At 39.7% G+C, this 17,982-nt stretch overlaps 1 protein-coding gene across 1 annotated transcript in view; it reads right to left on the bottom strand.

Annotated features, from left to right (window-relative positions):
• The window catches only part of PRKCE (protein kinase C epsilon), a 302,674-nt gene that overhangs the window by 45,939 nt on the left and 238,753 nt on the right, over positions 1–17,982 (bottom strand). Inside the window, exon 11 of the mRNA XM_086743822.1 lies at positions 4,856–5,010. Within this exon, the coding sequence (XP_086599948.1) occupies positions 4,856–5,010 (155 nt within the window). The remainder of the gene's footprint in view (positions 1–4,855; positions 5,011–17,982) is intronic.

The raw sequence follows: 17,982 nt of genomic DNA, 5'->3' as shown, positions 1-17,982 counted from the left end.
TGAATCATACAACCGCCAGTGAAGTCAGACTTTCTAAATAGTCTTATTTCACATAAAAACACACTAATGAAAGTGCTTTTAATTTTAGATAGTTTTTGTTTCTGAACCTGGTGTGTGTTACCCTGATAAACGGGAATGCTGGGAAAACTGATCATCCAAGGAAAAATTCAGTTAGTGTTCAAACAAGTTCTTAGGGTATTTGTGTACGGAAAAAGTCCAGAGGTATTCAAGGATTGTCATCAGCATATTTATATTTGCATTCTCCTCAATTCAGTGTTAATATATCCTTCATCATGACCAACATACTAATTACAGAGTACACAGAGCCTCAGAAAGCTGCAGCAAGTTACAGGCTGGATTATTACTTCATATTGCTGAGGAACTTGATAACCCATAGTTATAAATTTGGACTCCTCTATGACCAGGTGCTGTATGATTTGAAGGCAACGTCTCACAGACCTTACATTCGAAACCAAAAGAATGAGTTAACCCAAAGCAGGTGGCACTAATGTCCCAGTAAAGATAGTTTTCATCCTCTCAGGTGAACTGAAATTGTGTACACTCGGTTTCCTTCTTTTGTATTTCAGAGACAGCACCTTGTTTAATTACTTGAATGGTCTTGGAGCATGCCAGAGATCACACAACATGCAACTACTGGCCCTTCAGGTCTTCACTGAAACAAGGTTTGTAGCTCACACAGTTACTCCCTAAATCAGATATGAACTGGGGACACAAACACTTACATTAATGAAGTGGTACCCCACTGTAGTGCTGATGTCCCTACCTGGGGAGACAACAGTTCTTTGTATGTATTTCAGGCCACAGTGGGCCACTTGTGTCACCTCACTTGGGCTCCTACAAAGAAAGCCAGCGACACTCACTCAGGTAAGCCCTGTCCTCAGCCCAACAACTGTAGGTGAAACAAGAATGTGTAACATTTACATACATCTGTGGCAAATTCACAGGAATGTTGAAAGTCAGTACAAGAGAGGAGTACAGAACTGGCAGTTTCTTAACATCCAGTTTGTTGCATCTTCCCTATATGAGAATATATATTAAGCTGACAATGACTGACTTTAAATATATCAGACTCCAGGGACAGATGACAGTGAACATAGCCCACAACCTTTCATCACCAAGTTCAAAGTCTAGTTCAGCTCACAGGCAAAATGAGATTCATAGTCTAGCCCTTAATTCCTGAAGCTTGGGTACATTTTTTTCAAAGCGGTGCAATTGCATAACACAAACAATACCGACTGCCAGAAACTGCGATTGAAACTTCCCTAGTGTCTGACTGACTCTACTTGTATTATCAGGCCCCAGCTTGACATGTGTCTGAATAGCTGAAGGCCAGATGACAGGGAAGGTGGCAAGCATAATGTAAATATTTTCATTAAGTTGCTGAAATGTTTTTGACACAACAATAGTAACATTAAGCCCTTAAAAATGCCACACTGAAAATTATCCTAAAGTTTATCTATCCTATAAGATGCATTTAGTAATAGCAGCATCTTTATATATAAAAACTGTGAGGTTCATCTGTATTTCCAGCATAAACTCAAAAAACAAAAGGAAGGTTCGTAATTCCAGTGAGCACACAGATAATTGCACAAGTCTGGGAACAACTGTTGGGCCAGTTGCAAAGATGTGAACCTACAGAATAATTTCTGTTGCCAAACAGGGAGCTAGCTTTCTCTTTGAACCTCAGGGGAAATGAGGATAAACTAGTTATTCTAAAAGATGATCATTTAGTATCATCATAGCACTTTCTAAAAATCTAACCAACAAGCCAAAGCATGAGCTAAAGCTAGTTATTTACTTCCAAAAATATAACTATGTTTAGCTCCAAACAAATACTTCCACATACATGGCTGAAAAAAGATCAGAAGGTATAGCAGTTATTTTGAAACCTGCATTTCCATCAAACATCTTAGTTTATTTATATATTCCCCACTTTCCTTGAAGTATTGCCCACACAAGCAGCATTTCCCACTTTGGAGAATAACCATTAATTTCACACCGCAATGTTTTTTCTAGAGCTATAATTACACAGAAGACAAGTACTCTTTATTAAAATATCTGAAGGCATGTTAGGGAGTTATGACTGGTAGTTATTCAGAAGCATAGGTTTTCTTTTCTTTTCTTTTTTTTCTTTTCTTTTTTTTTAACCTCCCCTTTCCTTTCCTTGTTTGCCAGCTAATAAGAGCTTTGGAGATGTAAAGGAGTGACTTGATCTCAATGCATTTTTAACATTGTAATAAATGATGCAAGTGAGGTACAGAATCATCAGGCTGAAACTGTTTTGTGCAAGACAACTATTCTAACATCCACATCAACAAATGCATTCTCCCAAAGACTGCCACACTACGAACGAATTGTGACATTTTCTTATAATCAATTTGTTTAAGATAATCTCTAACTTCTTCCTTCTACTTGTACTTTACAGAGTAACTGGCATATACGTCTTATGAATTGCTGAAGCTCCTAGTATCTCTTGTTTGGGAAAATGAGTTATTCTTATGGACATAACTATGTCCAGACCCAAAAGTCTGTGTCAAAGCAGAATACAACTAAATCTGTTGCTAATGTTCTTCCTGTTGACTTTTTTTAGTTTCTGCTTCATCCTACAACTCATGTTATTTCTCTTCTTTTGCCTCTTCTGATAATAGACCCAATATAACACACCATTTAAAATTTTAGTGTTTTACTGTAGCATGCCAAAGATATGTCAACATAGTCTCTAATCAGAAGTGTAGAGTATCTTGCAAAGTTTAAATTACAAAGCATTGCCTCATCAGAATGACATTTCTATTGGGATTGAAGCATTTTGACGACAAAAAGTCACAGAACGCAGGCACACAAAGCAATTCAAAGCAGTTAGGAGCCAACGCACAGCAGAAGCTACGTATAAGACAAGGGAAAAGAGTGAGAAAATAGAGAGGAGAGAGAAGAGGATGCGTGTCAAAGAACAGGAGTAGGCGGTTGGGTGGGGGGGGGGCGGGGAAGAAGGAGAATGAATGCACACTCACATAAAGAAGGGGGAAGATAATTTTACCAGTTCTTTCTTGCTGGTTCACAGAAACCACTGAGCTGTCTGCTAATTACAAAGTATCTAAACCCCAGTTTTTGAATCATAGAACAGTTTGGGTTTGCATGGACCTTTAAAGGTCATCTAGTCCAACCCACTTGCAAGAAGCAGGGACATCTCCAACCAGATCAGGTTGCTCAGAGCCCCATCCAACCTGGCCTGGAATATTTCCAGAGATGTTTCTTTTTTTCATGAAGAGGAAATCAGCTCAAGTCTTTTTATGGAAACAAATCCTCAAAATCCTTCACTTTTTAAAACACCAACCTTATCTGTTTCCCTTAAGATGCATACTTATAAATTCTGAAGTTGCCACGTTCTACTATCTAAATGCAGAAACACATAGCTTTGGAAATAAATGCAGACAATGAATGGAAATGTGATATGGGCAGCAAAGGTAAGAAATGTGTTGGATCTTCAGCACTTGAAAACAAAGCTATGCAAAGTGGTAGGGCTGGAAGTCCAACCCAGTATGCAAACATCATACCAATGTTAATAGAAGATGGCGATTAAGAGCTGCAGCTAGCAAAAAAATTTTCTAAAGAAAACTGGGGTTTTCACTGAAAGACTACTTTCACAGAGATTTATTTTCCTCAGAAGACGCAATGTCCTGCTGTTTGTGATGTCTCTGGAAAGGAGACTCCTCTGAGAAGTTTCCCTTTGAATCTGAATTTGTGGGAAAGGCAACGGCCTCTCATGGAAGTTACCACTCAGTCCTGGTTACTAAACATTTAAAATTCATTTATTTCAATTTCTAGTGTTCTTGAAAGGAACCTTAATATGAATCCAGGGATATGACAAATTCCACCTACTCATCTTGAAGTTTCTGCTCAAGAAATCTGAGACTGCCTGTCCCTGAGATGACTACCCCAAATCAAAACTGATAACCTGAAAAAGAGTGAGAATATCAAGAGAATATCAAAATGCATGTAGATCTACAGAACTCAGAATTTTTAGCAGACAGGACAGACCTGTATCACAAAACCTGTAAAGTATTCTGCTTGTGAAAGCTTGAATTTATCGCAAGCAATGACAGGCTGTTAAAAACAAATAAAAAGAGAAGAAGGGTGAAATGACAAGATAAAGGACTTAATAAACACATTGACATCAGGGTGAAAATTTTCAAAGTGATTCCTTACTTTTAATAATGAAAGCCTACCCCTAAAAGCGTTCTTCACCACAGTGCAACAATACACACTTCTTTTGGGTGTGTGCATGGGTGTTGAGGATTAGAGATTGGAGGGGGGGCGGGAGGTTCAAACAGATGCAAGGCATTTGCAAGTAAATCAAACTTGTCTGCAAAGAGCCACTTCCTGCTGGTGACTAAGCCTTCACCCAAACAGTCAAGAGGAAGGGGCATAAGTAAAGCATTGCAAACGACCATCCCGATTGTATCAGAGTGGAGACAACTAGGACAAACAAACTCAGGAAGTGGCAGGGAGTTAGAAACCAAGAGGAAATCTATGGCACAGAGAGGACAGTGAAGAGATTGCGTTGATCTGCAGAAAGGTCACCTCTGGGTCTCACTGTGCCAAGCTTTTTCAAAACCGCTTTATTTGGACTATAATACAAAACTGGCACACACAGCTGGCGACTGCTGCAGAGGCTATTCAAATGTTAACATTCTCCATGATAAACAGCCAAAAAAAGTTCTATGTAAGCAAATTGGAACAAACAACTAATCTAAATCTGGTTGCTACGAGACAGAGGATTTCAGCCAAAACCAGCCCCAAGCCTCAAGAATACTTTATTTTTGATCAAAAAAAGTACCTGTAGATGACGCCATGTTGGTGAAGAAACATGAGTGCTGATGTGACCTCTGCTGCATAAAAGCGGGATCGAGGTTCGTCAAATTTGCGTGAGCGCTGGATTTGAAACATTAGGTCTCCTCCATTTACATATTCCATGACGAAAAAGAGGCGGTCCTGAAATTAATTAAACAGTGCTATTTAGCGAATTTCTTTTAGTTACACAAAGGACTGCTTGAAGTTACACTTTAGGTGACTGCAGCATTTGCGTCAAGAAAGGAAAGAAACAAATGCTACAATTCTGAAAAAGGAAAAGTTAACAACCAAAATCTCCCAAACCTAAAGGAAATGAGACAAGAGTCCCAAAGCAAGACATGAGAAAAAGGGAAGAAAATAAAAATGTAGTAATGATCAACACACACAAACCTCCACACAATTACATATGAAATCATAGTCAATTTTATAGAATAATGGAGATACTTAAATGATGCAGTTTCTTTTAAAATTTAGCCATAAGAATGAAGAGAGAAAGTCAATTCTGTCAACTGCTGAAGGGCTGCTGGGCAAATTTCAGGGTCCTTATTTATTCTCTTATCTTTTACCAGCTACCAGCTACTTTATCTGCAAAGTATCTTTCCCAAATTATGTAAAAATGAATTAGAATTGTTAAGCTATGAAAACCAGTGATGACAATCTCAAACACTTACATATGACTTTTTTAATTGCCTCAAACTCACATTATTAAAATACATATCAAGTTATTTTTATTTTCTTCTGATGCTTATGATGTCAAAGTTCAAGTCTTCAAGCCTAATTCCATGATGGAGAACTAGAAATGAACTTCACTTGAGAATAGCAGCTGAGATTCTCAGGCAATCACCCCATTTTGGTGTGTTTCAGAAAAAAACATTCAGAACTTAAGCACTCAGTGAAAAAGTCAGAACTGAGAACACTAGTAAACTAAATGTGTTCTTGGCATCTTAAAACATTTATGATCTAAACTGACAATGCAGATGAAGGCGTAAGCAAAGAAATGACACACATTCAGTTGATACAACTCAGATTATATTTTTTCTAAATTTTTCTTATAAAAATTTTCATAGTTTTCCCTAATCTGCACTAACAGCCTCAAATCATCAATTCTTTGCCCATACACAGTTGGTTAGTAAGCCTACTTCCACATTTTTTGTTTTCTTACTGTAAACTACCTACATCTATATACATAAGAGTTTAGACAGAGGTGGAGGTAATCCTCCCCTGATGTGGAGAACAGATCTGAACATATACTCCTCACTCTGCGTTAGTGCATGGGACATAAACAGTTGGTTCTCTGGTCACGTGATACACGCGTGTGAGCATGGGACTTCACCAAAGGGAGCCCCTCTCCAACTTTCATGTCACGCTGCAGTTTGGCTTCAGCTCATGGTGTCTAGTGTGCTGGGTTGAAGAGAGGGAGACAAGATGCAGTATTGCTTTGGATGAGCAAAAAAACCCCAGAAGATGGAAGTTAATTAACCTCCCACAAGTGAATCCAAGCCTGCAGATTACATAGTTTATATATATATGACTCCAGAAATTCAAAAATGTTTGCTGTTTGCCTTTAATCATCTACTCTACGGCTCAGATTCAAAGCAAAGCACTTAAAAATATCCTTAAACTTAAGCGTGTGCATTAATCCTGCTCATTAATTGCCTAAATGTTATACTTATCAGGGATGTTTCCTGGAGGAGGCTAGAAATGTTTGGCTGGCTTTTTGCTGATTACAGAAAGAGGATGTAGAAAAAAAAAAACTTGTGCCTTTGCCCCAGTATTTTGGGAACACAGAAACTGCCAGACTGGATCAAATACAGGACCCAAGTGGACTGGCATTCTTGGTAAAACACTGCTAACCACTTCAGTACATTTTCCAACATTTTTCTTACCATTCCCTAGTAAGGAAAACCTACTAAAGAACAGCATCAAAGTTTCCAGCTGTATCATACACCCAAAAGAGCATGGCTTTAGGTCACGCGTTTGTTCTTTTTGTAATGCCCAATACTGCTGATAAGAAACATCAGATCTCTCAACATTATTGTAGGCTTTAAATATCACTTTTGCTTGTTTTAAGCAAAAATATGAGTCCTTGTGTTGTCTCTCTGATTTCTCTCTGGAATCGATGAGAATTACAGCCTTGCTTTTAAAAGAAAATCTGATAGCTCTCAGACGGTCTTATGATTTCAGAAGCTAGAGCTTAAGGATGACACCAAATGCAGTCAGTTTTGTGACAAAGTCAATAAAAAGCACAGCTATATTGGTACTGTGATGTAGCGTAAGAGGATACAACATCCCTAAGAAGAAGATGTAGGCATTGTCCTTCATTAGGCTCCCCATCACTGCCAGTATCTCTGAGGAGCAGTTTCAGTACGAGTGTACCTTTGTAACACGCTGCTTTAGTTTATCTCACATAGACACAGTTCAGTGTTTCAAGTACAAAACCCATTTGGACAAAACGCTGGGGAGCGTCTGACTAACATTTGGCTAAAGTAACTTCTTCTAACACTTGCTGAAATTGAACCTTCTTACATTGCTATTTTAACCTTTCCAAAGTCAACAGTCTGGACCTGAGTGGGCACAACCAGGAAAAGGAAGGTACAATTCACATTCCTCCGAGCAACTATGCTCATTCTCAACATTGCTGCCTTTTTGCTAGACCTGTATCACAGGTCTAAAACAAGTGACGCTGATGCAAAGTGATTGTGCTGTGTCTTACAGCTGTGACTCCCAAACGGTCATCCTTAACTTGCCACTGAGCTGGGAGCTGCTGCTCTCAACGGTGATGCCACTACTCTTCCAACTGCTGGGGATGGTGCATAAAAAAATACAAAAAAAAGGCTGGTTTACACAATTATATAGATCAGAGCAACTTTCTAATACGTCAGGATACACATTGTACCATTTTTATATTAAATATTCTATGTTTGATCCAAACAGAATCCATATTTTTTTTTTGTGACATTCACCAAATGCCTAATTGCTGATTCTAAATATCAGAAATTGTGTTCAGCAAAAACTTCAAGTTCTTTTATTTTGGTTCGCTCCTTTGTAGGACTCCAGAGCTGGAGAGTGCTAACTCTCCTATTGTCTTTCACATCTTCCTTATTTTGCACATCCCATTCTCAATGTGAAGGGATATTTCTGGGAAGATTCTGCAGCTTAGTTGACCACCTCTTCAAAAGTATACCTACTAAAACCAGAATCAACAGTTCTGTCATTGAAATTGCTCTGCTGTTGCATTTTTCTGCTATGCCCTGATATTTTGAGTTACTTTTCCAGTTGTCCTGGGTGCATGTTTCAGCCTCCTAATGAGAATTCACATAAAAAAAAAAAAGTAGTTTGAAAGTTCTGTTCTCTGTTTACAGTGAAACTAGGAAAAGGTTTGATTTTGAGAGAAGAAAAATACTAATTCTCACCCATGAACACGAGGTAAACAGTAAGATGCACCACAGGCACAGAAGGTCAGAGTTTCAACATTAGAAGCTACCATCTTTTTTTAATGAAATTTACTCAGTCCCTTTGACAACTGCTTTCTTAGAACCTGTCTCTGGTGCTTTTTTTTCCTCAGGACAGTGGCATGATCAGCTGGGACTCAGATTTACATGAAAAGAGGATGCGAGAGAAGAAAGAATATTTTATGAATAATGAGCTGAGATGGGTAAGTCCATTTTTCTCCTGATTTCCATAACTTCAGCAACAACAGAGACACTACCTTGATTCTGATACTTAAATTTTTTTCCCAAACTTTCATCAAAAGTTAATGATCAAAATACAGATTCTTAACACTCTGGATATTTCCTTTCTGTCATGATGTATGCACATGCACAGAGTGACCCAATGAGACCTCTGTGACTTCAAGGCAGAGACGATTTAATCCTCAAACAGTAATTGTAAAACAATTGTATCATGCCCGATGATAGGCATCTTGCTGCATGTATCATCAGGATATATTCAAATATTGAAGTGGAAGAATAGAAAGTGAACGCCCTAAAGAATTATGCATTATTAAGGGACAACACAGTGTTTACTCAGTTAGAAATGTGATACAAGGTATGACTTTATCATTGATTGTGTTCCAAGAGAAAATTGAATAGGTTTGGACTGCATTATTTTTGGACTACTTTTTCATAACGTTTGAGAAGTATGTTTTGATGAACAAAATAAATGTAAAGCAGTCCTGGGAACTCTTTAATTATATAAACTGAAATAAAAGGCAAAATCACAAACAAAGACATGATAGATTAATCCTTTCTTGGCATCTATAAAGAAAAAAAAGTACTGCAAACTAGGCCAATATGTTTTCTGAGGTAATTAGATTCTTTTACAATGTTTATTTTAGCCCTTAATCATACCTGCTTTTCTTTGAATTTCTCCAAAGGTATGGTTGAATGAGAATACTTACAATAATAAATGGAAAGGAAACCAGAGCATAGAATCATAGAATCACATGGTTGGATGGGACCTATAAGATCATCTAGTCCAACCGTCTTCCCACTACCATTGCTGCCACAGCTACTAAACCATATCCTGTAGCTTCTCATCAAGCCGCCTCTTGAACACTGCCAGGGACGGCGACTCCACCACCTCCCTGGGCAGGCCGTTCCAGTGCCTTACCACTCTTTGAGAGAAAAAGTTTTTCCTCAAGTCCAATCTAAACCTCCTCTGGTACAACTTGTGGCCATTTCCTCGGGTCCTGCTTGTTGCCTGGAAGAAGAGGCCAAACCCCTGTTCATCACAACCTGCCTTCAGGAAGCTATAGAGTGCAATGAGGTCTCCCCTGAGCCTCCTCTTCTTCAGACTAAACAATCCCAACTCTCTCAGCCGCTCCTCATAAGACTTGTGCTCCAGACCCCTCACCAGCTTTGTTGCCCTTCTCTGGACACGTTCCAGGGCTTCAATGTCTTTCTTGTAGTGAGGGGCCCAAAACTGAACACAATACTCAAGGTGCAGCCTCACCAGTGCCGAATACAGGGGGATGATTACCTCCCTGCTCCTGCTGGCCACACTATTTCTAATGCAGGCCAGGATGCCGTTGGCCCTCTTGGCCACCTGGGCACACTGTCGGCTCATGTTCAGCTGAGCATCAACCAACACCCCCAGGTCCCTTTCCTCTTCACAGTCCTCCAGCCACTCAGCTCCGAGCCTATAGCGCTGCATGGGGTTATTGTGGCCAAAGTGCAGGACCCGACACTTGGCCTTGTTGAACCTCATGCCATTCAGCTCAGCCCAGTGATCCAGCCTATCCAGATCCCTCTGAAGGGCCTCCCTACCCTCAGGCAGATCAACACCGCCACCTAACTTGGTGTCATCTGCAAACTTACTGAGGGTACACTCAATCCCCTCGTCTAGGTCATCAATAAAGATATTGAACAAGATGGGCCCAAGTACTGACCCCTGGGGGACACCACTTGTAACAGGCTGCCAGCTGGACTTGACTCCATTAACCACCACCCGTTGGGCACGGCCCCCTAGCCAATTCTTTATCCAAAGAAGGGTATACCTACCCAGTCCACAGGCAGCCAGTTTCCCTAGGAGAATACTGTGAGAGACCGTGTCAAAGGCCTTGCTGAAGTCCAGGTAGACCACATCAACAGCCTTTCCTTCATCCACCAGTCTGGTCACCCAGTCGTAAAAGGAAATGAGGTTGGTCAAGCACGACCTGCCTTTCGTGAACCCGTGCTGGCTGGGCCTGATCCCCTGGATGCCACTCATATGCCGAGTGATCTCACCCAAGATGATTTGCTCCATAACTTTCCCAGGTACTGAGGTCAGGCTGACAGGCCTGTAGTTCCCCGGATCCTCCTTACGGCCCTTCTTGTAGATGGGAGTCACATCGGCAAGCCTCCAGTCCTCCGGGACCTCCCCAGATAACCAGGACCGCTGGTAGATGGCCGAGAGCGGCTCGGCAATCACCCCCACCAACTCCCTTAGCACCCTAGGATGGAGCCCGTCCGGTCCCATGGACTTGTGGCAGTCCAGATGGAGAAGGAGCTCTCTAACTGTCTCCACCTGTACCACAGGGGGTGTACTCGGCCTGGCATCCCAGACTTCCAGATTAGGGCATAAAGTGCCCTGAGGATAACTGATCTGCCTATTAAAGGCAGAAGTAAAGAAGGCGTTGAGGACCTCAGCCTTCTCCTTATCCTCAGTGATCACATTCCCCACTGCATCAAGTAAAGGGTGTAAATGCTCCTTATTTCTTCTCTTACCACTGATATATTTGTAAAAGGATTTCTTGTTCTCTTTTACTGCAGTGGCCAATCTGAGTTCATGCTGAGCTTTTGCCTTCCTAACTTCCTCCCTGCATACCTTAGAAACTTCTTTGTAATCTCCCCAAGTAGCCTGTCCCTTCTTCCAGAGGACATAGACTCTCTTTTTCTTCCGGAGCCTCAACAATAGTTCCCGGTACATCCACACCGGTCTTCTTCCCCTACGGCTCGCCTTACAGCATTCAGGAACAGCCTGTTCTTGTGCCTTTAAGATCTCCATCTTGAGGAGCGTCCAGGTTTCCTGGACCCCTTTACCCTTAAGGAGCGACTCCCAAGGGACCCTCGCAACAAGCGTCCTGAACAAGTCAAAGTCCGCCCTCTTGAAGTTCAGGATAGCCGTTCTGCTAGTGATCCTTCTGACATCTCCAAGAATAGAGAATTCTACAATTTCATGGTCGCTCTGCCCAAGACAGTGCCCAACCTTCACGTCTCCCACCAGACCTTCTCTGTTAGTAAAGAGTAGGTCAATCAGGGCACCACCCCTGGTAGGCACAGAGCACGGGTAAGAAATTTTAAAAGCGAAGTAGATATGGAGTAAAAAGTCTAGAAGTCAAGACAAAAAAGGTCAACTTCACTCAGGACTTCCATAGTATTTTCTGACTGTGGCTTTAGCTACTACACTGGAATGCACAATTGCCTGTCTTAACAGGGGGTTGGACTAGATGACCTTTAAAGACCCCTTCTAACCCAAACTATTCTATGATTAACATCTCAATTATTTCAATCTAACCTCTTGATTTTCTTAATTGGGATACTCTCTTGCAAGCTTTACATTTTCAAAACCAGACTCTAAAAACAACTTCTCTTCTAGTCTCTGTCCCTATCACTATCTGGAAACCGACACTTGCCACTTAAACTAGAAATCTTATTTCATCTTCTTTCTCATTCCACTCCTTTAATTGTGCCCTAATTTCATTTTTCATCCTCCTTGACATACAAAAGAGACATCTTTTAGCTCTACAGCAAATCCTTCTAACTAATCATCTACTCTTTATTCTGATTATTACCATAACCTTCCCTCTTCAAAACCATTCTCTGATTTTTAGTTTTATTTATATGTTTTGTTAATATCAGCCTATATATGAAGTACACTCCCCACCAGTTTACATTAGCTTGTTTTTAGATGTTATGAGTTCCATTGGTATTGTGGTTTAGTAATGTATAAGTTTTTAATTGGGAAAATGGGGGGTGATTTCCAGAAACACCAGTAGTAATAAACTCTCAGGACATAACAGATTCAATCCAGCTCCTTTTTGTGGAGATGTGCTTAATGACCAAGACCTTCCTACTAGTAAGACCAGACCAGCTTGCCTATCAGTTTTGATCTAACATATGACACTATACAGTCTATTAGTTGTTTAAATGTGGAATAACACCATTGTTGAGGAACAAGCTTCTACGTAAACCCTGGATGAAAGCTTAGACATGGAAAGACTTTGATGTATTGTTTACATTAATTATTGTGTAGCCCTTAAAAGATTTTGTTTTAAAATTGTTATCAGTCATTAACCTGCCTGTCCTTTGTTTGTTTTGCAATTAAAATCTCATTAACATTAGACTGCAGCTTAAAAACAATCCATCGATAGACATAAGGCCAAGTACAATTATCACTGCAATCTGAAGAGCACAAAGTTTTTTTTCTATTTCAAATGAGTCCTGCCAGCTGGGGGACCCAATATGCAGTTCAGCACAGCCTCATTACTGAAATATCATAAAACAAAAATAAATAATGCAATCTGTGTCTCCATTGCAAATATGAGGTGTGCATCCATGCTACAAGTCTGAGAACAAATCTTTCCCTACTGTTTTTTGTCTCCCAGTTCAACCTTACAACACTTAAAATGAGACAATTCAAGAAAGGCACCAAACATGGACACCTCAAGTAAAATTACTAATTGATAAAACTTACCAATCTTCTCCAACTACCATTATTTTCCTTCATTTATGTTTTCATACAACTGGTTGAGAATAAATTCTTTCTGATTCTCATTAGTTCCCTAAAGCTCTTTGTGTGAATACACTTTCTCCCTCCCATTTTCAGAAAGTCATATTAGAATTTTATTTCTCCAGAGGCTACCGAAAATATCAAGGAAACAAATATGTGTATTAAATATAGGTAAATTTAAATACAAAATGGTTAATATTCTAGTAGAATATTGTTACATATGTCTAGCCACTAAACTTGTTGCAAAACAAAAGTTAAAACCAAAACTTTTACCTCACAAGAAGTCAGATATAGCACAACCTCAGTATGCCCTGTAAGATTACATTTTATTCATATCATGCATGTATGGAATTATTTTCCAATTAGTACAGAACTGTGATTACTTAACTCTATTTAAACAGGATGCTCAAACAGTTTGTTTAAAATTACCTAAAACTACAGCGACTGTCCCACCCCTCAGAACTTGAATAAACATTTCCTGCTTCTGATGGAAATGGCACAGGCACACTGTACACTGAGCTATAGGCAAACCTTCAACACCCTAAGCAGAAGCCTAACCAGGGTGACAGATTCATCTTCCACAACCCCAGCATTAGGAGGAACAAATATAACACCAGGCATAACATTAAAGAAAACAACAAAAAGCTCTCTTCTGTTCATTTGATTCCTGTTTGAAGTTTACAGTAACAATCTTCAACAGGACACTATGACACATTATCTGTCTCTGATTTCAGTGTTTATACACAGGGCTAATTGTGTTGTTTTTCCTGTTTTGTACCAGTGCTTTCATGGAGTTCCAAATAAGAAGGGAACAATTTCTATGAATCCCACATTTCTTGGAATAAATGCCCTGTACATAGGAACTGCTATCTTAAACTTCACACGGGCTACTTGCATCTTCCACTTGAAAAAAGCACGCATTCAGATTTTGTATTAAAGGGTTTTTTTTTTGACAATCAGACACTTCACATTTCTCTCAAGTTGGTGAATACTATTATAGCTAGGGACTTATTGTTCAGTTTTATTCAGCTTTGCACAGTATTTAATTTTGAATCCATTTTTTTTTTTTGTGATTGAAAGAAAGAATGACCTCAAAGTTAAGACACAGACTGGAGAGAGTCAGAGAACCACACAAAATTGGATAAAAAAGTCTTGCAGGGTCATCTAGCTTATCCCACAGCTGACAGGCAGGATCAGCTGCACCTAAGCCAAGGGACACTAACCTTTTCCATGCTGCAAGGCAGCCTCTGGGCACTGCGAGTCAGAGATTGAACCGCGCGAACCTAAACAGCCCTGCTGAGTGGACTCCATTTGGCCCACAAAGACCTAGGAAGCAGAAGCCTCTGCTACTCTGACCTGCAGGAGGGCAAGCAAGTTTGCCTGCACTCCACTACAGTGAGGTCTTCTGCTGTGCCAGAAAAGCTCTGTTCCCATCTCAGTCCCCTCATCATCAGCAGAAGCCACTAGGGAAGGCCAGAAAATTGCATCAGCTCCTGAAATTAATCTGATCAGCTCTTAAAAACCACCACTGATAAGCATTCCTTGACCTCCACTGGCAGTCTATTTCAGTACCAGCTGTGCTGCGAGTTATATACAACGTTCAGAGAAACACTTCAGTGCTTTCCACTTTTGTTTCTCACGCAAAGAACTGGTTATTGATTTTCCTTGATTTTACAAAACCAATTACAAAATACTCCTGTTTGTAGAGACCCCAGAAATTATGTCAATTGAAAGCCTGTGGTATAAAAAACCACGTTTAAAGTCTTGAAAATGGTTTCAAGAATAGCTGACCCTCCTTGACACACTGAAATAATTCTCAAAAACCCCTCTCTACCCTACCATACTGTATGATGTGAAGGGCCAGCAAAAGCTACAAATCTAATACAATTAGTTTCCAAATAGTACTTTCAGAATCAGTACAGAGGTTCTCAAAACCTGTACACTGTATTACGGTAAAGGCTTGCGTTGTAGCATTTGTATCTATAATGTGAGAAGCCGGAGAAGGGTTTTTCAGCAAGATGTTTGTCTGAGCTCTCTAATCTTCACAAAGCAGGCCTGACGTGTCGCTTTTTTTCATGGGAGATTTATGTTGCCTCCCTGTGGAATATCAATTGATACTGGAACAGAATGGAGTTTTTAACATATTTTTTATGCCCCTAACACATCCTGTAGTACTGTTCAACAGGGAAAACTATGGCTGGGGTATGTACATGGAGATAAACTGGCTGGCTGGGGCTGAGGGACTTACTGTGTGCAAACAGTAGGTCACAGAACTATGGAAATTACAACTTAAGATTCAAAGCAGGAAACATTAGCCAAGACCTCCTAGACATCACCTATTCTTTTCAAAAAATATCAAGGGATGACTAGGTTTTACCTAGACTGGCATTCAAGGAGGAAGTCTTGTTTAATGATTTTTCCAAAGACAGATACAACAATGCTCTAAAACTGTCCAAAATGAAGAGAAGCCAGCCTGTCTCAAATTCGTAGAGAGTGAAAAAAAGTGCCATTTGGTTATCCCATTGGCACTAATGCTTCTAGAAAAGTTTAGCTGATCGTTTCAATTATTCAAAGAATCTAATCCCACATCACTGTGGCAAAGCAAAATCCACTGACTTTAACATCACTTTTGAAATGTACAAGTCTTCACCTGTACCATAAATTTTGGAATATGATAAAGTATTGATATTAATAAATCTATACTCTAGAATCTGCAACTAGGAATCTATACATCAGAATAACAGACGAAGGTTATATCCCTTACACAGAGCTTTTTCCTGTGCAATTTACAAACACTTGATGTTTGAATACAGTCTTCCTACTGTTTTTTTTCAGATAATGAATTCTGTCAGATTACGATCTGGACCAAATTTACTATGCATTGGATTAGTTGCTGTATCAGGCTCATACTAGGGCAAGTAAAAGGAAAACATGGCTCAAAATTTCATTAATCCTGTTTTTAAAAAAGATGAAGTTTATACTAATTTCATGTAGCACAGAAACAGCAGGTGGAGAGTTGTCAGCCTGCTCTCCATGGAGTGGTCATTTTACTCACTGAGAATATGACATAAAATTCTAGCTCTACTTCAGCTTCTTGAATAGATAAAAATTTCATATTAAGACCCAAAAATGTGAGTGCCAATATTTTCTTTTCTTTTTTTTTTTCAGTTTCTTCTCACTTTAAAAAAGAATTACAATTTTGTTTTTTGTTCTTCTCAGTCACTGATGGATATTACATCTTCTGTGCATGTGAATGTTTTCTGTGACACATGCAATATGATATCTAATGTTCTGACACAGTATCTACAGGGCTTAGTGGTGAGACTCTCTTTAGCTCAGATGGGGTTTAGGTCAGGATTAAATTTTTAATGCTCTAATATGTAGAGTTTGTTAGCTGAGGGCATGCAATGAAGATGCAGAACAAATTATATGCATTGCCATTTCATCAGCTTGATCCTCTACCATCTAACCTTAGAAATGAACTGAAACAAAAAGACTTCCAACTTTGGGAAAATCTTTAACCCCCAGTTATCCTGGAGAGATATGTATTCTGTTATCACCGGATTTTTCAGGGAGTTGCTGCAAATCTTGCAGTCCCTGCCCTAAGCTGCAGCATTGGTAGCCATGGGCTCCACAGTGAGCTCAGGGATGGACTGCTGGTCCCTGGGGCAGCAACCCAGGTCCCTCCCTGCTCCCTGAAAGCCCAAGCAAGTCTTGAGAGCAGGGACCCCAGAAGTGTCCCAGCTGGTGCAATACGCTCTTTTTGCCCTTCGTCTCATACACAACTGGAATCCTCTGCAGAAATGGTGCATTTTGTAGTTCTAGTAACTTCAAAAGGGGTATCAGGTAGGAAAAGCTTCTCAGGCCATTTCCCTAATACCTTCATTTGATGACAGATAAGCTGTGAGAAGCGCCTTTTATGAAATTCTTTGATCTCATCTTCTTTTGGTGTTGTTTGGAAAAAGAACGGCCCTGGTGAGATAATTTTAAAGACTTCTCATTTAATGGCCTGATGCACATGGCAGAGAATTATATCAAGCCTGCAAAATGACATTATGCAGAAAATGTTACAATGTGCAGGCAGCTATTAATATTCCTTTGTTCTGATTCTTATAGGAAAAATATAAACACTCTCTTCCAATTGGAACTAACTATATAGTTTTTGAAGGTACTTCAAAACTTCTAAGAACAACTTTTAACCTGTTCATATTCTGCTAAGGAGCTTAGACATAGATGGCACACGTCCTAGCTGTCTTCTTAGCCTCAAGGCTGGTTCTAGAATCTTTCTTGTCTTTATAATTCCTGTTTTCTTATGTTGTTTGGGCATCTATTTTTTGTCTCTGAGCACATGGGGAAATGCGTCAGATGCTACACAACCAACAGAGAACATTCTGGGGAATGTAGCCAGTAGCAGTTCCTGTTCCATCAGAAGGAAAAGGAATCTAGTTAAGGAAGATAATGAAAATGATGGGACAAAATATTCATCCGGCAATGGTTTTCTTAGAAATTATCCATTATTGTTGTAAAAACAACCAGAAGTAATTAGCTGAATGAGCAAATCTTTATATCACAGTCATGACATATTGTAACAGTACTTTTTGTTTCTAGACATGCAATCAACTGACCGAAAGGCAGAAGTTGCCTGCTCAGATCTACAAAACCATCAGTTATGATCCAGGAGGAAACTACAACGTCTTTTCCAATTAACTTGTACAAAAGCTACCCAGAGAAGTTTGTTGAGATATGATTTACAGTCACATACATCAGGGCCAGGCACACTGAACCAAAATGGGCACTACAGCAGAAATACATGAACATATTTTATATTTAAATTTCACTGTTTACATTTTCAGAATCAAAAATTCATTTAGAAAAATCACCAAAGAGCTAAAATCTTTGTAA

This window comes from Chlamydotis macqueenii, chromosome 3, assembly GCF_036417535.1.
Source record: "Chlamydotis macqueenii isolate bChlMac1 chromosome 3, bChlMac1.mat, whole genome shotgun sequence".
NCBI lineage: Eukaryota > Metazoa > Chordata > Aves > Otidiformes > Otididae > Chlamydotis > Chlamydotis macqueenii.
The sequence above is the reverse complement of the archived record's forward strand: the minus strand, read 5'-3'. Positions and strand labels throughout refer to the sequence as shown.